The sequence below is a fragment of the Sceloporus occidentalis genome, unplaced genomic scaffold (genome assembly GCF_023333645.1).
Source record: "Sceloporus occidentalis isolate IW3139 unplaced genomic scaffold, rSceOcc1.0.p SCAF_1, whole genome shotgun sequence".
Taxonomy (NCBI): Eukaryota; Metazoa; Chordata; class Lepidosauria; order Squamata; family Phrynosomatidae; genus Sceloporus; species Sceloporus occidentalis.
This window is the reverse complement of record NW_028316981.1, coordinates 24,484,862-24,509,464: the sequence shown is the minus strand read 5'-3', so window position 1 is coordinate 24,509,464 and position 24,603 is coordinate 24,484,862. Positions and strand designations below refer to the sequence as shown.

Below are 24,603 nucleotides of genomic sequence, written 5' to 3'. Positions count from 1 at the left end.
CAGAGGGAGCAGCCTGTGCTAGTGGCAGTGGCAGTGGCACTGAATGGCATAGCCGGATGCGTGTGTGCAGACAGCCACCCAGAGTTGCTACAGAGTGCAGGGGTAACAGAGGGAATCTGGGGGCAGTTTCAGGACTAGAATACTCCAAGCACAGCCTCAGCTACTCTGGTCAGTGTAGACCCACCCTAAACCTCCCTTTGATATTTTTTTTTTGGGGGGGGCAAGGCAAGGACAGATGTTTAGAGGTCCAAAACCTTTTCATCCAAAATGTAACAACACAAATCCTTGGACACCGACCTACCTACTGCATACCATCATTCTGTTAATGATTTAGGATATTTGTAAAATGTCTTTGAATACTCCCTATTATTTTTGGGTTAGGGAGGGTTTGGGATATAATGAAACATTATGGTATTATTGTATTGTATGGATATTTTTAGTGTGTAAGCTGCTTCAATTGGAGAAGCGGGATATAAATAATAATAATAATAATAATAATAATAATTTCTTAAACAGGCCCATTATTTTGTTGCTGTCATTTTCAGATATAGGGTCCAATGGTGATGGAGAGAACCTAGACACCCCAGTCTTAGTCAGCATGCTCCAAATAATCATAATGCTGCAATAATAATGGAGTACTTTTGGGGGGTAATATACCTCCCTGGACAGAAAAGGCTGAGATTCTGTGATTCCCCACCTCCAAAAGCCACATACCCAGTAACCCCATAACCAGGGATGCTTTGATGGTGGCTTCTTGCAGGGCAGGATGGGGTTGAACTGGGTTGCTTTGGTGGTCTCTTCCAACTTGGGTCCCACTTTGGGGAAAAGGTGGGATAAAACATAAAATAATAAACAAACAAACAAACAAATAAAATCCCTCTGCTTTCCTGACTGCAGTCCCCAGTCTTAGTCACCATGCTCCAAATGGAATATATATATATATATATATGGAATGTGTCTCCCTGGACTGAAAAGGCTGAGATGGAGAATAGAGGTCCTGGAAAAAAGAGGACCATTGGTCACCAAGAGGGAAAATCAGGTGTCCTCAGGCGCATGCGTAGCCTTGGAAGCCTTGGGCGAGTCCACTTCTAGCTTGACCTGCTTGCCTGGGCGCATGCGCGTTCCCATCCCACTCCCACTCCCCCCAAACTTTCCCTTTTTGGAACCTTCCTAAGGCTGCTGCTGCTGCTGCTGCTGCTCTGGATTCCTTTTCTCCCGCGCTCTGCCTCTCCTCCTCCTCCTCCTCCTTGCCCCCTCCCCTCCTGGTTCCAAAGGGCGCGCGCGCTCTCTGTCTCTCATTCCCAGGCTCTGGGGCGCGCGCTGCCCGGGCACCAAGCTTGCAAGGCTTTTGCAAGGGAGGTAAAGCAAAGCAAAGCAAAGCAAAGAGGTTGCAGCAGCATTAGCAAGCAGCAAGCAGCAAGCATCAGCAGCCAAGATGGAGTCCAGGCTGGATCTGCAAGGAGCAAGCAAGCTTATCTAGCAGGGGGAAGGCAAGGGGGACCCTGCCCATTGCAGCCCCCTACTCAGCTTGGTACCCACCCCTCTGTGCCCCATGGCCTTCCTTCCCCCCAGGCCCCCTTTGGGTTGACTGGGGCTCCTTTGGGGGGCAAGAAGGAGGAGGCTCTGGTGGTGGTGTGTGGTGGCCATTGCCCTGCTCTCCTCCCCGGCCCCCTTCCTCCCTCCCTGCCCCCGGGAGTCCTCTTCTCCGTCCGCCGCCAGGATGCTGCCCTCGCAGGAGGCCTCCAAGCTCTACCATGACAACTACATGCGGAACTCGCGGGCCATCGGGGTGCTGTGGGCCATCTTCACCATCTGCTTCGCCATCATCAACGTGGTGGTCTTCATCCAGCCCTACTGGATCGGCGACAGCGTCAGCACCCCGAAGCCCGGCTACTTCGGCCTCTTCCACTACTGCGTGGGCAACGAGGGCAGCCTCAAGGAGTTCACCTGCCACGGCTCCTTCGCCGACTTCCGCAGCATCCCCTCGGGCGCCTTCAAGGCCGCCTCCTTCTTCGTCCTGCTCTCCATGGTGCTGATCCTGGGCTGCATCACCTGCTTCTCCCTCTTCTTCTTCTGCAACACCGCCACCGTCTACAAGATCTGTGCCTGGATGCAGCTCTTGGCAGGTAAGGAGCCAGGGAAGGAGCAGGATTCCCACCCAGAACCAGGCCCTGCCCTGGGCCCTGGGCTCCCCCCTCCATAAAGCCAGGGGTGCTTGGATGGTGAGTTCCTGCATGACAGGAGGATGAACTGGGTGGCCCTTGGGGTCTCTCTTCCAACTCTGGGATTCTATGATTCCCCACTCCAAAAAGCCACATACCCAGTAACCACATAACCAGGGATGCTTTGATGGTGGCTTCCTGCAGGGCAGAATGGGTTTGAACTGGGTGGCCTTGGTGGTCTCTTTCAGCTCTAGGATTCTATGATTTCTACCTTCTCCTCAAACCCCAAGTACTCAATAATCAAATTACTCCAAGGGAAGTGCTTTGACTGTGTATTTCTGCATGGCAGAATGGGATTGGATTGGATGGCCCTTGTGATCTCTTCCAACTCTAGGATTCCTCACACACACACACCCCCCAAAACCAAATACCCTATAACCAGGGGTGTTTTGATGGTGGCTTCCTGCAGGGCAGGATGGGGTTGAACGTCCCTTGGGATCTCTTCCAACTATATGATTTTATGATTCTCCACCCCCCAAAACCAAGTACTCAATAACCAGCGGTGCTTTCATGGTGTTTTCCTGAAGGGCAGGGGGATGAACTGGATGGCCCTTCAGGTCTCCTCCAACTCTATGATTCTGTGATTCCCCACCTCAAAAAGCCACACACCCAATAATCACATAACACTCTGTAGGGTGGAATGGAGATGAAGTAGGTGGCCCTTGGGGTCCCCTCCAATTCTGGGATTCCCCACCTCAAAATGCTAAATACTCAGTTACCAAGGGTGCTTTGATTGTGAGCTCCTGCATGGCAGAATGGGGTTGGATTGGATGGCCCTTGGGGTGTCTTCCAACTCTAGGATTCTGTTATTCCCCACCTCAAAAGCCACATACCCAGTAACCACATATCCAGGGGTGCTTTGATGGTGTCTTCCTGCATGGTAGAATGGGCTTGGACTGGGTGCCCCTTGGGGTCTCTTCCAACTCAAGGATTCCCCACCCCCAAAAAACAGATACTCAGTAACTGGGGGTGCTTTCATGGTGTTTTCTTGAAGTGCATGGGGATGAACTGAATGGCCCTTGGGTTCTCTTCCAACTATATGGTTCTATGATTTCTCCTCTTCTACAAACTCCAAAGACTCAATAATCAAATACCCCCAGTGTGTGTGTGTGTGTGTGTGTGTGCTTTGATTGTGTTTTCATGCATAGCAGGGGATTGAACTGGATGTCTCTTGGGGTCTCTTCCAACTCTATGATTCTATGATTCCCCATCTCAAACAATCAAATACCCAATAACCAAATAACTGGGGGCGTGCTTTGAATATGTATTCCTGTCTGGCAGGGGATTGAACTGGATGGCCCCTGATTTCTCCTCCAACTCTTTGATTCCCCACTCCAAAAAGCTGAATACTCAATAATCAGGGGTGCTTTGATAGTTCCTTCCTTCAGGGCAAAAGGGTTGGGTTAGATGGCCCTAGGTGTCTTTTCCAGCTCTGTGATTCTATGATTCTGTGATTCCCTACCCCCCGCCCCCAAAAAACCAAATACCCAATAACTACATAACCAGGGGCATTTTGATTGTGTATTCCTGCATGGCAGCGAATTGGACTGGATGGCCCTTGGGGTCTCTCCCAACTCTAGGATTCTATTATTCCTCATCCCAAAACCAAATATGGCACACCTTTGGTATCTGCTGGAGTTTATTTCCAGGATCCCCCTTGGATACCAAAATCTGTGGATGCTCAACTCCCATTAAATACAATGGCATAGTGAAATGGTGTCCCTTGTATAAAATGGCAAAATCAAGGTTTGTTTTTAAGAATTTATATTTTTTTGAACATTTTCGAACAGTAAATACTTGAATCCATGGATAAAGAAATAATGGTTGAGGAGGGCCAACTGTAAACCAGGGGTGCTTTGGTTGTGAGTTCCTGCATGGCAGGATGTTGGACAGGATCACCCTTGAGGTCTCTTCCAACTCTAGGATTCTATGATTCCCCATCCCAAAAACCAAATAGTCAATAACCAAATAACTGAGGGGTGCTTTGATAGTGAGTTCCTGCATGGCAAGGGGTTGGACTGGATGGCCCTTGAGATCTCCACAACTCTATGATTCTATGATGTCCCCACACCTCAGACACTCACAAACACCATAATAATAATAATAATAATAATAATAATAATAATAGTATTTATTTGTATACTGCTCTTTTTCCAGAACTGGGACCCAGAGTGGCTCACAATATTAAAAAAAAATACAATTAAAAATATAGAAAAGGAAGGAGTTCAGATCCAAATGATAGAGAGTGGGACCGCTTTCCACTCTGGGATAGGGAGCTAAATGCAGAACAGCCTCATCAAGTATGAAGAAGAATGGGTTTGAATAACCAGAAGTGTTATTTTGGTCAAGGCGGACAAACTTGGGCTATATGGCCATCTGTGGTGGGTGCTGGGGAGAGAAAGAAAGGCACATGTCCACTTAAACACACGGTGTGCAACCAGGCTGTCCTGGGTTATTGCACTTATTTATAACGGGATTTCAAATTCTCTGAAGAGGCCTGTCAAAAGCTCCTTTACGCTGGGGTCAAGTATACAAAGCCACTCTGGGTAGGTCCAATGAAATGAGAAGAGAAAGTCCAATGAGGTACCATGAACCAGGGTGCTGAACATGAGGCTGTATAGATCTTGCTGGACTGCAAATCCCTTCAGCCCTAGCCAGCATAGTCAGTGGTAAGGGCTATTGGGGCTTGTATAGCCCAGTGGTGCCTGACATACCACATCCTACCTTAAGGGTAACAACCATAAGGAACCAGCAACTGGTTTAGATCTTCTAGGCTAGTGGTGGGAACCACGTCACACTCTAGCTGTTGTTGGACTGCAAGTCCCAGCAGCCTTAACTGGGAACTCTACTGACATCTGATTCTGCATGATTCCCACCCCTCTTCTGGGCCTACACAGATGCTTTCTTTGCAGAAGTGAAGTAACAACACATTCAGATTGCCCTGTTGCCAATGTTACATATTAGAGTAGAACTGCTTGGGTCACATGTGAAATATTATGGCAATGTGTGAATATGTGTGTGAATAAAGGGATGGGATATTAACTGTCTGCTGGTGATCCTCACTGAGATGCGGAATGTGACATTTGATATAATTTCATGTAAGGCAGTGGGCCTAAAACTTTGGCCCACTGCCAACGTTGGTGACCCTCATCCCTTAGCTCTGGCCATGTTGGCTGGAGCATCGATGTGCTGAAGTCCCCAAAATCTGGAAGACTAAAGCCTTGAGAACCATTGACCTAGGGTTGGTTGGGGCCCAGGCAGAAGGAACTTTCCCCCCTCCCTGAGCTCAGATAAATGATTGCAAACTGTCTCCAGCTTAACTGGAAAATTGCTCTGACTTTAAGACTTAATGATTTCAAATGAGCTCAAAGATCAAATCCTCACTGTGGGGAGCTGGAGACATAATCCTCAGGATTGGTCAAACTCGTTGTGGCTGCTGAGGTCTGTCCATGGTGCTGAAGAGGGGCCAAGGGAGACTCAAAGGACACAGAGGAGAATGTTAGTTGGTTGCAATGCTTGGGAAAGCTTTGAGGCCACAATCACACATACACACGCACAAAAATCACACACACACACACACACACACACACACAGAGTCATGGAGTCTGATTTCCTGATCACTTTAGGCCATATGGGGCAGGTGTAAAGGAATGTGTGGTGGATGAGAATAAGATGCGGAAGCTATTGTGTAGAACCATGGCGGGGGATTTCAGTAGGATGATGTTGATTATTATTATTATTGCTATTATTATATTTATTTATATCCCGCCCTTTCCCCAAAACTGGGACTCAGAGTGGCTTACACAGAAAAGTGTTACATTAAAACAAAATTAAATTATGACATTATTAAAACAGATTGCATATAAAAGAATAAACTATTGGTCCAAAACACACTGCAGAAATAATCCAGTTTGAGACCACTTTAACTGCTCTGGCTCAGTGCTAGGGAATCCTTGGAATTGTATTTTATTGTGGCACCACAACTCTCTGACAGAGAAGGCTCAGAGGGGCGACCTCCATTAAGTTTATGATGCATGCACCCGTGGTATGCGCACACGGCCATTCATGCATATGGGCTTGAATATCCATGGATTTCCGAATTCACGGCAGGGGTTTGGAACAGATCCCCCATGAATTCAGAGGGAGGACTGTAATGAAATGTTATCCATAAAAATAGGAGTTTGCTGCCCCAATGTGAGTAAGCCAATGTCTACACAGTGAGAAGGATAATTTGTAGTTTTATTTGTTTCAGTGAATAGCTATCAGTGGTCTCATGACCCAAAAGACTGACACCAAGAAACAAACATTCATGCACGTTTCCATATGATAATCACACAGCATCCTATCTCTATATAGCTATAGGTCCAAAACACACTGCAGAAATAGTGCAGTTTGAGACCGCTTTAATTGCCCTGGCTCAGTGCTAGGGAATGTGGGGAATTGTAGTATATTGTGGCACCAGAGCTCTCTGATAGGGGAAGGCTAAATGTCTCACAAAACTACAGCTCCCCAAATTCCCTAGCATTGAGCTAGGACAGTCAAAACAGACACAAATTGGGTTTTTTTTTCTACAGTGTGTTTTGGACTATAGTGTCACTAATTCCCCTATTGGCTTACCATTTCCCCCCCAGTATACTTTATCAAAACCAAGGATGATGAAGGTATCTCCCCTCCCTTTCAAAATGGAAGCAGGAAGGCCTTTCCTCTCATTATAAAAGCATTTTCAAGTTGTTGCTCTGGGCTCAGACCCAGCTGCCAGGCCCAGCCTAAGGAAGGAAGACCTGAATCCCAAATGAGACAAGCTGCCTAGATCAGCACTCTGGAAAAAAGTGGTGAGTTAATGTCTGATGAGCAGGAAGGGGGATATGTCTTTTTTTAAAAGATCTATTGGGCCCTTTAGGACCATCCAGGAAAAGTATACGTGGGGGATACTGGCTATGTGAGCTTTGCTATATCTGAAAGTATGGATTAGTGTTGCTGGCGTTTCTCTCTTCCCCCTGATAATGATTTTTAAATTATGAGGAGCATTTACTCTATTTGCCAGAAAAATGCAGACATTACAGTGGGTATTCCTTATACAGCAGTTCCTCTGGGCTAAGGGTTCTGGTTAGCTGCAATGCTCAGCGAGAGAAATAAATGGCTGTATTACAAACCAGGTGCTGTACTTTGAGTCGCTGAATGGCTGATATACCACTTAACCAGGGGTGTGCAAAGTGTCACCCACTGGCCACATACAGCCCTTGGAGTGTGGTCCTTGAAGTCCCCATGAAGCGTGCCAGATCTCACTTAAAATTTAAAAAACCAGGCATTTTTCATTCCCCCCAGAGGCTCAGAACCATTGCAAAACACAACAGTTTTGCCCATCTCAAGCCACCTTTTGTTGCTGCTGCTGTGTGCCTTCAAGTAATTCCTGACTTATGGCGATCCTAAGGCAAACCTACCATGGGGTTTCCTTGGTAAGTTTCTTCAGAGGGGGTTTGCCATTATCATCTCCTGAGGATGAGAGAGTGTGACTTGGCCAAGATCACCAGTGGGTTTACCTGGCTGAGTATGGATTTGAACTCTGATCTCTTGAGTCATAGTCCAACTCTCAAACCACTACACCCCACTGGTCCTTGTATTAAATTACATTACATTAGTATATTCTACTCATAGTAGGCTGGCAGTAAATCAGCTTTATGGCTTCTCCTCCTGCATCTACTTTGGGTTGCAAGTTTTCCCAGCACTGAACCTGGTCAGAAATAGGAACCAGCAGCTGCATGGTTCCAATTTAACCCAGAATAGTTGAAAGAGTTGTAGTTGTAAAATCATGAGTGGATTGATTGGGAGCTGAAGTCTAAAACATCTGGATGACCCAAGTCTGACAATCATTGATCTAAAGGATGAAGCAAAGGAAAATGGTACCAAAGAAATTACAGAATTCCAGCAGTTATACTTGTTTGTAATTACCCTTAAGACTGAATGGATGAGAGAAGAGAGGATGGTCAGTGCTTCCAGGTCAGTTTACGCTCTCATCTTTCATCAGGGGATGGTTCCTTTTTTAAAATAAGAGTTATAGTACACTATTTACATTGAACCATGGATAAGTTGATTCAGGTTTTTTGGGTCAATTTTTGTACTAAAATTTCCAGGCTTATACATGAGTATATAGAGTATATGAAAACAGTCTTGTGTTTTGTATAGATAAAGTTGTTCTGCTTAAATTAGGAGTTCATTTTACTGCAGTCAGTGGTCAGGCTAGAAGTTTTTAAAAATAAAATTAATTTAGAAATTAAAAGTGAAAGTAGATAAGAAATAAAAGTATATATACAGATTAGGAGCTGGATCTGTCCATTTTCAAACTTTGTTGTCTCGACTTCGGTTGTTCTTAACTGCGTTTTAGTCAACTTCATATCATGGCGACCCATGAATGAGACACCTCCAAGCTCCCCTGTCCCCCTCAGTCACTCTGCTCAGGTCCTGCAGGGTCAGGTCTGCGGCCTTCTTGATTAAATCTATCCACCGAGACTCAGAGGCATTTGTCTCTCTATTGTCCTCCACCTTCCCTAGCACTATTGTCTTGTCTAGTGAGTCATGCCTTCTTATGGTATGTCCAAACGATGACAACCTTAATTTAGTCACAGCTTCCACAGATAATTCAGGCACGATCTGTTCTAAGACCCATTTGCTTGTCTTTTTGGCTGTCTTCGGTATCCTCAGCACTCATCTCCAGCACCACATCTCATATGAGTTGCTTCATCTATCAGCCTTCTTCACTGTCCAGCTCTCACATCTGTACATGGTGATGGATGGAAAATACAATGGCTTGGACGATCCTAACTTTAGTGTTCCATTTTATATCTTTGTACCTTAGGATTTTGTCTAGTTCTTTCTTATCCTTTCCAAGCCCTAGATTTCTTCTGATTTTCAGACTGCAATCTCCATTCTGATCAATGGCCGATACTAGGTATGGGAAATCTTTAACTATTTCAATTTCCTTGTCAATTGAGGAGATTAGAGATATGAAGGTTTAAGTCTAGCTTGTCTCCCCTTGGTTCATTCATGCCAGCTCTGGAAAAAAATAGTTTTTCACTAGGAAAGTGCATTATTTTAATCCTGAACTCAGTATTTGGCAGTGGTGGTTTCCAGGTTAGGGGGGTGGTGAATCCGTTCCAGGTTTGAGAAAGGTTAAAGGAATTATCCAGCCGCTTAACTCTTTCCATGAAATAGGTCCAGCAATTTAAATGGTTTTCTAAAGTTCAAACAAAAATTCAGATCGGTTTTACTGCTCCATTGCCAACTGCCACTGGTAGTTGAGATGCTACAGGATCTGGAATGATTTCTCCCCATGCGAGTTGGGCAGGTGGAAGAACCAGGTTAGAAGCAATATCTGGAGAGAACAGCATTTTGTTCACCTTGGAGGTGACTGCTTCAAACAGCTAATATGGGGATCACAAAATAATTTACTTAATATTTACTTTGTTGTTGTTGTGTTGTGGAATTTTCTGCCTCAGGTTCCGAAATAACTTGATTAGCCTTGGGTACTTTGTTTCTTGATTGAGGTGGAGAGGGAGAATTCTCTGCTCTGCCTCGGGTGGCTAAATGTCTTGGGCTGAACCCAATAGCTAGCTAGTAATTCAAGCCACAGAAAACTATTATGTATTTATTTATTTCAAATATTTATATCCCGCCTTTCTTTCACAATGGGATTCAAAGCGGGTTACAATAATTTAAAAGACAGAAGTACAAAAGTTAAAAAAATGATTAAACATTATTAGTTAACTATTATTAACTATCCCTCTGACAAATACAAATACATGACATCCACACATTTCCAGATAAAACACAAGGTCTAGAAATCGATATGCCAAGGGATTTTGTTGCACCTTTGAGACTGACTGAAAGCAGGAAGCTAGTAGATGAGCTTTCGTAGACTTGAATCTACTTCTGCACATGCATGGAGTGGATTGGAGGGTTCAGGGACAGACCTATATAAGCAAACTGTGTGCAAGGATAGCAATAGAAATGCAAAACTTGTGGGTATGGAGATATATCAACATTACATCCCAATACTCCCACCTGCTTTCATATGGTTATCTATCCACCTTGGCTTTAAGCAACAGCCTTCCCCCCTAGTGACCATCATTAAAAGCTGAACTTGTCACCTCCATTTCATACCCACATGTTTTGCATTTCTCACACACAGCATGCTTATACAGGTCTGTTCCTGACCCTCCACTCCATGTCTCTGAGGAAGTAGGCTCCAAATTACCAAAGCTCATACTACCAGCTTCTTTCTTTTAGTTAGTTTCAAAGGTGCCACACGATCCCTTTGCATACTGATATTCCAGACTAACATGGCTAGGTCTCTGAATTCCAAGGTCTAGAAACGTGCCTCTTTGAAATAAATTTAATCTGGAATCAGGAATCCATGCCTTGTACCTGATACCTGACAGAATCCTTTCTATATGGAACTGTGGATGATTATTACCCAGACAATCAGATTTGTGAAGAGCTTGGAAAAGTTTCTGTTTGGACAACCATTCCCAGAATCCCCCTGGCATGGCTAGAATTCAGGGAATTAATGTACAAAAAAGTAATTTTTCTATGTTTTGGATTTGTGAAATCATTCTAGACCACTCAGCTGAAGGACCCCTGTGCTCTTGCACACTATTGTGCACCACATTCATTATACTTGGCTTTCCAAAGTGGCTTACAATTAAAATCAACAACAACATACAGTACAACAAGTATGTTTGCATGTGTGTATGTGTGCATGTTTTGTGGGCAGAAGAAGAGGGTGATACCTGCAGCTCATGAGCCCATTTGCATGCTCTTCTCCCTTGCTTTGTTGAAATACTTTTAACATGGCTTCCTTTACTAATTTATTCTTTCTGTGCTTGTTTAACTAAAACCAATTGCTGAATCTCCCCCCCCCCACCCCGAAAAAGAAAATAAGAGCCAAAATCCATATTCATATGACTACAGAGATGTGCAGGGGGTAGGGAGACATCTTCAGTGTTAGTAACCTAGTGGTTCCCAACTTCAGGTCCTCATCTGTTAGACTACAACTTTCACAATTTACAGTGAATTTACAGTATTGGCAATGGATGATGGGACCTGCAATCACCAACGACTGTAGTGGGGAATTCCTATTGGAAACCACTCTTCAACCCTTCCTTCCAGCTGCTAGTGGTTTATGGGCGCTGCATTGTCCTTTCCTAGTGATAATCGTTTTCACATACAAATGGGCTCCAATAAAAACCAAACTGGTCAACACAGACCCCTAAAAAGTTTGCAGGAGCTCTGAGTAACGAAAGTGGGAAGCACTTTAATAATTTGGCAGGACCAGCCTTACTCTTAGGCAGTGTGAGGTGGGCATTTCAGGCAGGAGATTTGAGCTGTCAGAACATAACAGAGAAATGTTGCGTATTTAATTGGCTATTGTTGTATATTTTTATTGCTGGGGATGGGACTTTCCATCTCTTGGGACAAAATAATTTAATTGGCTTTGGATACTGTGCTCCTCACTTTGGTAGGTGGGTTGGTGTGCCCATGGTTTGGCTAGTGGCTTCCATATCAGTATGGTGATGCATCTGTCCAGGTTGTAGTTCAAATGGTAAAGGAGTTATTCGAGGTGCTGAGCCTATTTTGAAGCTAGGATTCAGCACTCCAAACTAGTGAGCTCATATTAAAAACAAGAGTGCATTCACCATTCCACTGACATGGAAACCTTCATCTGCCCACAGGATGTGCCATTTTGAAGTCGAAGGCTTTCATGGCTGAAGATGCCAGCCACAGATGCTGGCAAAACGTCAGGAAGAAAATATTCTAGAAGATGGCCACATAGCCCAAAAATCCCACAAAAAACCAAACGATGTGCCATTTGCTTCTCTGTCTTTGGTGGGGAATGGTCTTGAGTCTTTACATCAATTATTTGGGTTAAAGGAAGGCTTGCATTTTCCTGTTTGTCCACCCTTCCACACTATACAATCATAGCCCTATATTCCACTTTTATCTGCCATGGCTGCGTTCCGTGAGATTCTCAAATTTGCAGTTTGGGAGGCACTAGAGTTCTTGAGTTGAACACCCTAAGTACCTCTTCTTAAACTGCAAATCCCAATAATCTATAGGACAGAACTATGGCAGTTAATGTGGAATTATAATTGCTATAATTGTGCAGTCTGCAATGTGAAAGGGTTCTGTGACTTTTCCAAGGACAAAAAAGAAAGAGGATTCTGTTTTGAACAGTGCCTGTCCTTGAACAGAAAAAAGAAAGGGACACAAAATCTTGTTTCCGCCCAGTGTTGTTTGGAAATGTAGCTCTAGCAAAAGGAGCTGACACATGTTAGTACAGTGGTCCCTTGGTTCCAGGATCCCCCGTGGTTACCAAAATCCGTGGATGCTCAAGTCCCATTAAATACAATGGCCGCGCAAAATGGTGTCCTTTATATAAAATGGTGAAATCAAGGTTCTCTTTTGGTAACTAATATTTTAAAAAAATATTTTCAAGCCTGGATAAGGAATCCGTGGATACGCAGGGCTGACTGTATTTTGAGAATGTGAGCTGGGGTTTGTTTGGGGCTATTTCCTTTTGGATCTGGGGATTGGGAGTCCAGGCTTCTGTGCCACCTCAGACTGAGTCGACTCCATCTCTGTTTGAAAACACTTTCAATCTTTGATGCCTAATTAGTGGCTAACAAATCAGGGAAGGCTCTAATTAGGGCTTCCCAGAAAACTCCGGCTAAATAACTGCTTCCCCCACCCCCCAAAGGAAGCAGAATCTAATTAAGAGGAAGGATGCTCCTCTATTCCAAACAGAAAAACCAAGCCATCTGCCCTCTTCAAAAAAACAGAAAAAAATAAACCCCAGTAACTCAGGAGCACCCTTCATAAAATCCTGCTTCTTATACAACCAGCTGCTGGAACATCTTCAAGAAGAGAAAAGGCGAGGGAGGTGGTGTTGGGGCCAGGAAGGGAATCCTCAAGTAGGTGACCATGGCTGCATTTTCACTGGAGAAATAATCCGGTTTGACACCACTTTAACTGCCATGGCTCAATACTATGGAATTCTGGTGCCACGACAAACTCCAGTTTCCAGAATTCCATAGCACCGAGCCATGGCAGTTAATGTGGTGTCAAACTGTATTATTTCTCCAGTGCAGATGCCGCCTATGTCCCAAACTGGTTCCCAGACCTTGAGTCTCCTTCCACAGCGAGCAGGTGGGAAGCCCAAGGTGAGCATCTTGAAAGGCACAGTTGTGTGCTGAAGTCCTCCTTGCTGCACCTTCTCTTCCTCCACAGATGCCACTTGTCATCTTTAATTGTGAGCCTTTGGGGATGAACACACAGAGATGCAGTAGGTGATGACAGAAGTGGTGGCTGGAGGGACGGAAAGAGGAGCAGCGATTAGACCACTGGCATATGCACATGTATTGTAGTGGATGCCTTGGCGTGACTCTGCGACGGAAACCAGGAATGGCTGCATTTCTTTCTAGATAACTGGGAAGTTCCTTAGGTGCCTCAGCTGCAACTGGCTCATAATGGAAGACCTTTCTGCCAAGTCACCAAGGAAAAGCAGAGCTTGGCTAATTTACCTTTTTGAACTGTGATTCCCAGGCTCCCCCACTGATCCACTAATAATAATAGCAACAACAACAACAACAATTATTGTTATTATTATTAATATTGATATTATTAAAATAAAAAATGGGCAACTGATCTAAAGATAAATACATTTTCCCAAACCCTGCTTCTTCCTAATATGAGGTGGCTAGTTGTGAGAGGGTAACTTGAAAATGAAGGAAAGGCACTCAGATTTGGCCCTGCCCTGAGAGCCAGTGTAGCAACTGTCTCAGGCAGCAGGATTTCTTTATATTTCCTTATAAACCACCACCATCCCATTTCCCATCCTCTGGTGCTTTCCTATATACCATTTGGGGCAGGTATTAACAATTTAAACCCATAGTGAATTGCCATACCATTGCAAAATAAGAACATTATGATAAATACACAGTTGCAACAGATAAAACATTCAGGATGCTTTCAGAGTTATGGTGGTGAGCACACTGAGGAAAAATTACTTTTTTTGGATTGCAATGGTGAGAATTTTCCAGTCAGCATGGTCATGGTGGGTTTGGAATTCAGGGAGTTCTAATCCATACAGTAACTTTCCCAAGGTATAAGCAACCTATTGAAAGGCAAATGTGTTTGTCCTACATGGCTGGCCTGTTGCTCTGAGATGTAGAGGAAGATCCAGGAAAGATGCCCCTGCCAGTCCAGTCATTCTGTATGGAGTTGCCATCTTGCCCTCTGCCTGCAGCAGCAAAATGCTCTGGGATGGCTCTAACGGTGCTGTGCGCTTTTTTGGCAGTGACCTTCTTCACTGTTGCTTGGCATGCTCCAGGCTTAAGCTGTGTGCTGAGCTTTCAGAGCTTCAGGCCAGATAGGATTACATCTTCTCTGTCTCTTGAGCATTGGTGAGAGGAGGATTCTATGATTCTAGGAGGCAAGAGTAAATTTATCAGGAATATAGTAGCATAACCCTATTATAATACTTGGTAATTATAATTCTGGTTATTTGGGGCTTTTGAGTTTAGAGTAAATGAAAAAGGTTTGATCTTGAAATCAGGCAAAAACAATCTTTCTTACGCTACACGCATCCAGGTTAGACTATTGTAATGCAGTGTATGTGGGACTGCCTTTAAAGATGGTCTGGACATTTTAAATGATGCACAGCCCAGCAACCTGGTTTTTGATGGGAATCAGGTGGTCAAAACATGGGTGACAAAACATGGTTGGCAATCTATTAGGGACATATACACATGATGGCTTCTCTTACCCTTGTGTATGTCATGTTTTTTGGTGTGGTGGGGGTTGGAATTCCCTTTCTTCACAGTGCCCTAAGTGTCTTCAACTTACTGAACAGCTTCTGAAGACAAGTCCCCTGGATGGAATCACAGAGGTTTCTTCCCTTAACCAAACACAAAACGATGACATCAAAATGATGAGCTCTGCAAGGGTTTTCTGGAGGTCTCAGCACTGCTGGAACTATTTCACGCCTGGCTATGGGGACATAGCCAGATGCTTCTGTGATTCTGCATGCTCCCCTCAAAACCTGGAATGGCCATGTTGGAGGGAAGGTTTCAGAGGCTCTTAGTCTTCCGTAAGTCAAGGGATGGGTACATGGCTCAGCCTAGCGTAGGCCTACTTACACACATACTGTTCTATGCTGAGCCATACAAGAGCCATTGATTCTATGCTAGCTATACTGGCTACTGGCATAGTTCCTGGCCTGTTCCAAGTCCTCGGTCTGACCTATAACACTGTAAATAATTGGAGATTAGTTAGTTGAAGGACTGTTTGCATACATGCAAGCTTGCCTGGTCATTAAGATGTGGCTCAGAGACTCTGTTTGTAGGCCACCTGTAGGATCAATTTGGTTGGTGGTGTGAAGACTTCTACTTATCCCACCCTAGAGAACCAAAAGTGATTTTCACTTGTCTTACTGCTGTCACTACCATTTGTGTGGTCTCTCTAGATGTCCATGTGTTTCCTGTGTGAAACTATTTCTTCCTATAATCCCACAGCTAGATAACACCATCCTTGAACTATTGCTGTAACCGCAGACCCCATGTGTCTGAATTGAATCAATAGTGGTAGAATTCAGAGGTCTAGCTGTGTTTGTCTGCAATAGCAGTATGCAAAAGGATCTTGTAGCACCTTTGAGGCTAACTGAGCCAAAGAAATTGTAACACAAGCTTTTGTAGACTTGGTCTACATCCCCAGATGCTTCTGAGGAGGTAGTCCATGTCTACAAAAGCTTATCCTACAACTTCTTTTGCTCAAACCAATAGCAATATTGGAGCATTCCCAGAGGCACAAGTGTATAATACTTACATAGTTATTAAACTGAAGTCCAACGTACAGTTAAAGATTACCTATTTAACACCTTTAAATCCTACTTGAAGCTACTAACTCTTTCACTATCTCCTCATAATCAGGGTTTGAATTCCATTAGCCACCTTGAATCCCTTTTTGGGAGAAAGGTGAGATATAAATTCAGGTCATCATCATCATCATCATCATCATCATCATCATCATCCTAGCTCAATGTGATTAACTGTCCTTAATCTAACTAATCCCTATCTCTCCTTCTAACTAAATCTAACACTGACAAACTCCTTCTGAATCCCCAATCACCAGTCATACTCTCATTCCTTCCCAACAGATCTTTTCTTTATTACATATAATATAATTGACATCTAAACATATTTTACCTTAATTTATCTAATAAACACAAACATTTAAAAACAAAAGTCCATACCATCACAGTGGGCATGAGAGACGTGGTCATTGCCATAGTGGCCTCTAAATTAACACAGGTCTAAAATTAAGGCTATTGTTTTGACTGTTCAGTGATTTTACTTCATTTCGTCCTTCTTTCTTTAGACACTTAGGCTTCTGAGTAATTTTCACACTGCTGTAAGATGATGGTGTGATTTTATATATGATTATTATACAAGCCACCGTATTAAAGCTATGTCTTTGAAGGAATCTTGTAAAGCATATAAATAAATATGTAGGAGCTGTGGGTCTTTGGGTCAAGATTCCCAAGTGGCAGGACTTAGGAAGACAGAAAGTACGGAACTACAACCACTTAGAATAAGTGCTGAATTAGATGGATGAATGATCTGACCCAGTACAAGGCAGCTTCCCATTATCACTGCTCTCTATCAAAAAGGGATATGCTGTGGCCCAGAAGAAATGGGAAGGGAGTGTAACTAGCAGAAGAGCATGTGCTGCACTAGTAGTTGTTCTTGTGTGCCTTTAAGACATTTCTCACTTATGGCAACCCTAGGGTGAATTTATGACAGGGTATCCTGGGCAAGATCTGTTCAAAGGGGGTTTGGCTTTACCTTCCTCTGAAGCTGACTTGCAGGGAGTTGAACCTTGGTGTACAGTCAAGTGCTCAAGCCACTATACCATACTGTCTCTTGCAACAATTATACCTTCCTATTTAGGAAGTCCTTGTGCTGTTAGATTTACAGAGGTGGAGAACCTATGGCTTTCAAAAGTTGTGGGACTGCAGCTACCTTTAGCCACAGTCAAGTGGTCAGGGACAATGGACATTGCAGTCCATCCCTATCTAGAGCAATCCATATTCTTGCAGTTTAGAGGCTGGACTCAGCTACCTAACCATGTCATAACTGGTACAAAAGCCTTCAGTCTCTGTGGGTATTTTTTTTAGCCTTTAGATTACAACCATGAGAATCAGCATGGTATGGTGGTTTGAGAGCTGGACTCAGGCTCTGGAATTTCCACTCAGACATGGAAACTCCCTGGATGACGTTGGGCAAATCGCACACTCTCAGCCTCAGAACAAATCTTGCAAGAAATCCCCATGATAGGTTCCCTCAAAAGTCGAAAAATGACTTAAAGGCACACAACAGTAAAACACCAACAAGGTAAGAGGTGATAGAATAGAAGAAAAAAGTAGGCCAAACTGCCAGACTGCTTGGGCCAGCCACTGGGATCTATTAGACTGGTGGCCACGATTAACAGCATATCATGTATCATGCTAGAGAGGTGTGCATGGCTCTGTTTTATGGGTTTTGAAATCTTTTTTTTTTTTTTTTTTGGTTTCCATTTCTGGGGCCAGTTTAAACTGATTAAAAAAAACCCTTTAAAGCTCTACACAGCTTGGGACCAGTTTCCCTGAGGGTTGTCAATCTCTCTTTCATACCTCTCCAAACCATCAGATCATCAGAGTCTCTGTTCTGAATCCCTTCTCCAAATTTTTGCAGAAAGGATAGAGATGGGTAACCATTAGGATGTGGCCTTTTTTGTTAGTGGCACCCCACCTATGGAACAGCCGCTGCAGAGTGTGTTGTTTTTCATTCCAAGTCCTTTTATGTTATTCCTGGCCTTTTCAACAGCTTGTGCAGTCTGGCCCTATACATTTTAAAATCTGGGGTCGTTGTGAAGTTTATCATTTTGTTTTGTGTTTATGCTGCTTTTCATTTTGTGTTCTTGTATATCATTTTATAATTAAACTGGTTGTTTATCTATTGCAAGCCTCTTGGAGAACATATATGGGTCAGCATGCAAATGTTATTTTCTACCCTTCTCCTTCTACTCCTCCCTTGTAATATCTGAGGCTTTGTTTTACTTTCACTGCTTCTGTTTTAATCTTGTAAAATTTTTCATTTTGAACTGCAGGGTTAAATCCAATTGTTAGTACCAACTATAGTAGAGTCACTGAATCAACTTGATATACATAAGTGGTAACTTAACAAGTCCTATGGATTCAATAGGTATTATTTAATTGGGACTAACAATTGGATTTAGCCCCCCAAAACACTTCCTGAAAGTAAAATGAGTTACAGTGTTAAAGCAATTTCAGTTAACATCCTAGATCATGTCTAGATCAAGGAACATAGTAGTACCTGAAAAACTGTGTCCAGATCTGGGCAACACAATTCAAAAAGGATGCTGAGAAACTGGAGCGTGTCCAGAGGAGGGCAACCAAAATGGTGAAAGATCTGGAAACCATGCCTTATGAGGAGTGATTTAGGGAGAAGAGAAGGTTAAGAGGTGACATGATTGGCCATTTTTAAAATTTGAAGGGTTTTCATATTGAGGATGGAGCAAACGTGTTTTCTGCTGCTCCAGAGACTAGGACACAGAACAATGGATGGAAAAGAGATTCTATTAGGAGAAACTTCCTGACAGTAAGAGCTGTTCAACAGTGGAGTGTGGTGGAGTCCCTTCTTTGGAGGTTTTTAAATGGGCTGTATGGCCATGTGTCAGGGGTGCTTTGATTGTGTGTTCCTGCATGGCAGGGGGTTGGACTGGATGACCCTTGGGATCTCTTCCAACTGTATGGTTCCATGATCTGTTGAAAAGAAGTGGCATGTTTTTAAGCCCATCTGAAGAGTTGCCTCCCTTGGGGCTAGAATTCAAAGACTTAGCCATGTTAGTCTGGAATATCAGAATGCCATGGGATCTTGTAGCACCTTTGATACTGATTGAAAGAAAGAAGCTGGTAGCATGAGCTTTCGTAGACTTGAGCCTGCTTCCTCAGATGCGTGAGCTTATAACTAGGAGGGGCCTGCCCAACCATTTGACAGACTGAGACATCCACCTCAGGCAACAGATTTTGTTGGTGTGTGCTTCATGTTGTTTTTTTATGATGGCCCTTTCCCAGTGTTTTCTTGACAAGGTTTGTTCACAAAAGGTTTGACAAAAGGCCTTCCTCTGGGGCTAAGACACTGTGCATAATTTGCCCAAGTCACTCATTGGGTTTCCCCATAGCCAAGCATGGATTCAAACCGTGATCTCCTGGAGTTCTAGTGCAACACCCAGACCATTATACACGCCACATTGGCTTTTCAACTCTAAAACAGATTTGAGGTGTCAGTAAAGAGCAGCAACTAATTCTGCTATTTCAATTGCTATTGTTGTATTTTAAATGCCACAATGAAGAACTGGCAGGTTTTTCTGCCCTAGGTGCTGAAATAGCTGGTTTTAAATACAATGCACCTTGCGGCAGCTGGGAGTGGTCATTTGTCATTTTGCCTCAGGAAGCAGAATGTCTTGGGCTGGCCCTGACTGTAGTCAAATATGGGGGTCAAGAAATATAACTCACAATGTTAGATTTGAGCACCTTATGCTGCCAGTTGCCTGTGCCCCAGCCAGGACTTGGAAACATTACCTTTTTGTACTAAAAATCCCAGAGCTGCTGAGTCACCATGGCTTACGGATTCTGGGATACCCAAGGAGATTGTTCTTGATGTACCCCATGACTGGAGATGTCATTTGCCAGCACCCCAATCCATAGGGTTGTCATGACTGTATATTTCTATGAATCAGGTTTTGTGGACCACAGAATAATTACAGGGTGAGGTTGTCAAAACTTGGCAAGAAGGTTAAAAACATAAGAACTGTTGTGCTGGAGCAGGTCAAAGGTCCACTGATGTCAATGGCAGGAACTGTGAAATCCTCCAAATGTTGTTGGACTGCTACTTTTAGCATTCCTCAACATTTACTATGATAGCTATGGAGGCTGGGATTGCAGTCCAACAACATTTAGAAGGCTGCTGATTCTCAGTATTCATTTAGGTCCAGTGCTACCCAGCCAGGATTTCCTGCAAAGGTGACCAGTGAGACATGTTGGAGAACATAGGAACACCAAAAATTGTCTTACACCAAGTCAAATTCTTCATGCTCTCTGATTCAGTATTATGTTAGACAGTGGGTCTCAGTCTTCTAGATGCTTGGGAATTCAATTCCCCGAACTTCTTACCATTCACTATGATGGCTTGGCATCTGTGAACTGGAGTGTAAAATGTATGGAGGACCAAAAGTGGAGAGCCACTGGTCTGCATCATGGGAAATGACAGGTTTGTATCTATTTGTTTGCTCTTTGGGTGATTTGCAGTGAACTGGCCAAGATTTCTAACTGGTAGACAACACCACCAACAAAATGACTTTTCTCAGTTATACTGCTGAAAAGAAGAGAACTTGGGATAACCAGAAATGGACTGTTATGTGAAAGGGATGCTGTGAGCAATGTTCAGTTTTGGTACGGCAAACTAATTTATAGAATCAGACTATGCATCTTGGCCTTTAATGATAAGTATACAGTACCGTCAACCTTCCATCCTTCCATATCAATGGATTCTGCATCCATGGATTCAGCCATCAACAGCGTGAAAATACTGCCCTTTCCAAAAACCAAACTTTGATTTTGCCATTTTATATAAGGGATGCCATTTGACTACCCCATTGTATATAATGGGACTGGAGCATCCACAGATCTTGGTATCCAATGGTGTTTTTTTCCTGGGAAACCCAACAGATATCATGTCTTTTGCCCAGCCTTTGGTGGATCTTGAAGTCTTGCAGTATTTACAGTACTTACAGTACACAGTAGATCCAGCAAGGCTGCCTACTCCTGGCCTATACCTACATCCGCAACATGGTGCCCTCCAGCTGTTCTTGCTAGAAATGTCCAGCATATCTAGAGGGAATCAAATTGAGCAACACTGGTCTGCTATACTAAGTAAGTAAGTAAGTAAGTGGTAATAGCTCTTTAGGGTAGTGGTACTCAACTAGAGTGACCAGATGTCATAACCGCAAAGGAGGACAAGGCAATGTGAAATGTAGGATATTGAAGACAAATGTAGAACATTGCAAAATAAAAGCTAGAAACACTAATGTAAATACAAATTCATTTCATATGGTTTATTTACAGCTCTTATTACCTATACTATATTTTATTTTAAAAAATCTAGGGGTAGTTGCGTTAGCCATATAGTTGAAATCCAATGACATCCAAACAATGATATCTTTATTGGACCAACCAAAATGTACAATTATATGTTGCAAGCTTTCAAAGTCACACTAACTTCTTCATCAAGCAAACAGGAGAAGGAAATTGAAGATGTTAGTCATAGGCCTGCATTTTCTGTTTCTGGTCTTAGTTCAGATGATAGGGAGGGCTATCTGCAGGCTGGCACCTTCTCCTTTGGCCATGTGGTCACTGGTAGATTTTCAAAGTCAAGGAAATTTAATGTCCATTTGCAATTCAAAGAAGATGTTTCCTTGGAATCCAGCACAAGATGTTTCCTTGGGATCCAGCGGGTCTCCTTCCTTTGTGAAGCCACAGGCTCCTATGTAGATAGTGACACTGAAATTTCTCAAGAAGTCTTCATGTTTTGCATGAGGAAAACATTAGGTGCTGTAGAGATAAAGCATGCCAATGAGTCCCAATATTAGCAGGAAAATGCTTTACTTTTGAGAGTTTTTTATTATAAATTCAACCATATTTTTCTGATGAACTTATCTACGTTAAAATGCCTTGTTGCCTTGCAATATACTTATAGAACTCTTCTTAGTCATACTCAAAATGGAGGACATTTTGGAATTCCTCCTGGATGGAAGCTTAAAATGTAGGACATGCCCTGGAAAAAGAGGGTAACTGGTTACCCTATTCTCAATCTTTTGGCCCTCCAGCTCTTTCAGAGCCCAGCTCCCAGAAGCCTCTGTCATCATGATAAATGCTCAGGGATTATGAGAGATGGGAGTCCAGAAGGCCAAGGATAGAGACTCATTGCTCTTGGTTTTTGGACCAGAGTGTTCCCCAGCCCAGCCTGAAAATGCATGCTAGGGATTGAACCTGGGGCATTTGGCATTCATCACATGTGCGCAACCAGTAATCTACAGTCCATACTTGGTTCTTTGTCCCCAGTGCTTGGTAATCAGCAAGGTCTGCTGCCTGTAATAGAAGTATGTTAGGAACAGTAGGTGAGTCATGTCAGCCCCTTTGCTGGCAGATCTCCTTTGTAGCCTTGCTATTTATTATTTTTTGAAAAGGGTTGCTTCACTGCAGGTACATCAGGAGGTCAGGCAGCCTCTTCTGCAGCAAAAACTTGAAAGACTTAGATGATTGCAGCTGGCAACTGGACCTCAGAGGAGGGGGGGGGGAGATGGAAGAGAGACCGAGGAGGGGAAAAAAAAAGATTTTAGCATAGATTTCCCTGCTGCTACATTCAGACGCGGGATGTACAAAGCGCGGGATGAGTCTTTCCTGAATCTTCATTCCCAAAGCAAAGCCAGAGAGAGACATTCAGACCAACCATATTCCACTCTGTGGTTCGCATTGGTGTTAGGCCCCTGCAAGCACACACAGATGTGCAAGCACACATATGACACTTCTGGGTCTTTGATATACAGCTGCAGAGATGCCTGGGAATTGGATCTTGACCCTTGGAGAAGGGATTGAGGTGGGGAGTAGCAGCAACACATGTAGGAATCCACAATCTAGAGACAACCACAAGAAGCCTAAATCAGCAAAAAGCCTCCAGCATCCCTTGCCTGCTGCTTTATTCTCAGCAGCCGCTCTGACAAGGAGATGCCAGGAAGGAGGAGGAGTGGGAAATAGATGTACACTTTCTCTGGGGACCCAGCAGGAGTGCTAGCAAAGCAGGGGATCTGCCGCAAGAACGAGGGGAAAAGAAGAAGAAAGTGGTTGGGCTGGGGAGGAGGGGAGACAGAACACTTGCCTGGAATTGCTGTCTTGCAGATTTTCCTCCGATTTTATGCTCCAGTCTCATGCAACACAAGAGAGATCTTTAATACCCTGGCTAAGGTGAAGGAATGAGTCCTAGAGTCCCATGATCCAGAGCTCAGATTTTAGTCATCAGGAATACTCACAGCAATAATATGAGGAATAATATTCACTGTAGCTGTTAGTTCCTGGTTTTGTAGCACTTTCAGACATTTCACAACCAAAACGCATTGTCTTCTGTCTTGTGTCTTATCCTTGTTACAACCAAGGTCAGGTCAGGTTATGAAACTGTGGCCGAGGGTGGAAATTAATCCCACTTCGCTTAAACACAAGGTCAAATTATAGTTCCAGGGCTGCCAACTTGAGGGTGGAGGCATGACAGAGAATGGTGTACATAATTTTTATTCTCCTTAGAAATAAAGTTATTAAAAATTATAATGGTGAAAATCATTACCAAGAAAGACAAAAGTAAAAAGATCCAACAGATAAATATATCTCTCACATTATAATGACAAGATCACTACTTTCTGAGCACCAATAGATACACCTTTAAAATCTTTTTAACTATGTTGATTTTTCCTGCCAATATGATACACAGATAAACCTTTTTAAAAAAATATATGATGAATTGATCTGAATATTTGCATCCCAAAAATTCACATAACTAGTTACAGTAGGCTCTTGGTATCCCCCTGAAGTATGGTTTCAGGACCCCTGATTTTTAACACCTTATGAATTTTTGTAGATTGGAGTGTTTTCCAAAATTCAGCTACACTGACAATGGTACAATTGCTTGGGAGGGGGATTGTATATTGTGGGATCAGAGGGAAATAAAATGCAGAAAGTCCAATACTTATTGGATTGTTAACACTGGCCATCTGCATTGGTGCCTGGCTAATAGGCTATCCACCTCACAACATTATCCTGGTTTGCTCCCAGAGGCTAGCCTAAAGAGGGCTATTTTCCCTGCTTTATCTTGTGTGTGTGTGTGTGTGTGTGTGGGTGGGTGGGTGGGTGGGTAGGTGGGTGTCTTCAAGTTGTCGGTCCACTTATGGCAACCCCATTAATTTCATAGTGTTTTCCTAGGCAAAGGATCCGCAGAGATGATTTTGCCAGTTTGTTCCTCTGATGCCTACAGCATCTGGTATTCATTGGTGGTCTCCCATCAAAGTACTATCAAGAGGTGACCCTGCTTAGCTTCCAACATTGGAGATCTGGTACCTTTAGAGTATTTAGGCCTTACCCAGCTGCAAAAAGATATCAGATGGAAATTGCTTGAACTGAGCAGTATGACAATTGTGCTTACACACACACACACACACACACACA

The 24,603-nt window shown here is 43.4% G+C and overlaps 1 protein-coding gene across 2 annotated transcripts in view; it reads left to right on the top strand.

Annotated features, from left to right (window-relative positions):
- Nucleotides 1-1,231: 1,231 nt before the first annotated feature.
- The window catches only part of LHFPL4 (LHFPL tetraspan subfamily member 4), a 100,446-nt gene continuing 77,074 nt past the window's right edge, over nt 1,232-24,603 (top strand). For both annotated transcript variants that reach the window (XM_089517585.1, XM_089517575.1), the window contains exon 1: nt 1,232-2,126. In XM_089517585.1, coding sequence (XP_089373711.1) covers nt 1,721-2,126 — 406 coding nt within the window. In that variant the 5' untranslated portion in view covers nt 1,232-1,720. The remainder of the gene's footprint in view (nt 2,127-24,603) is intronic.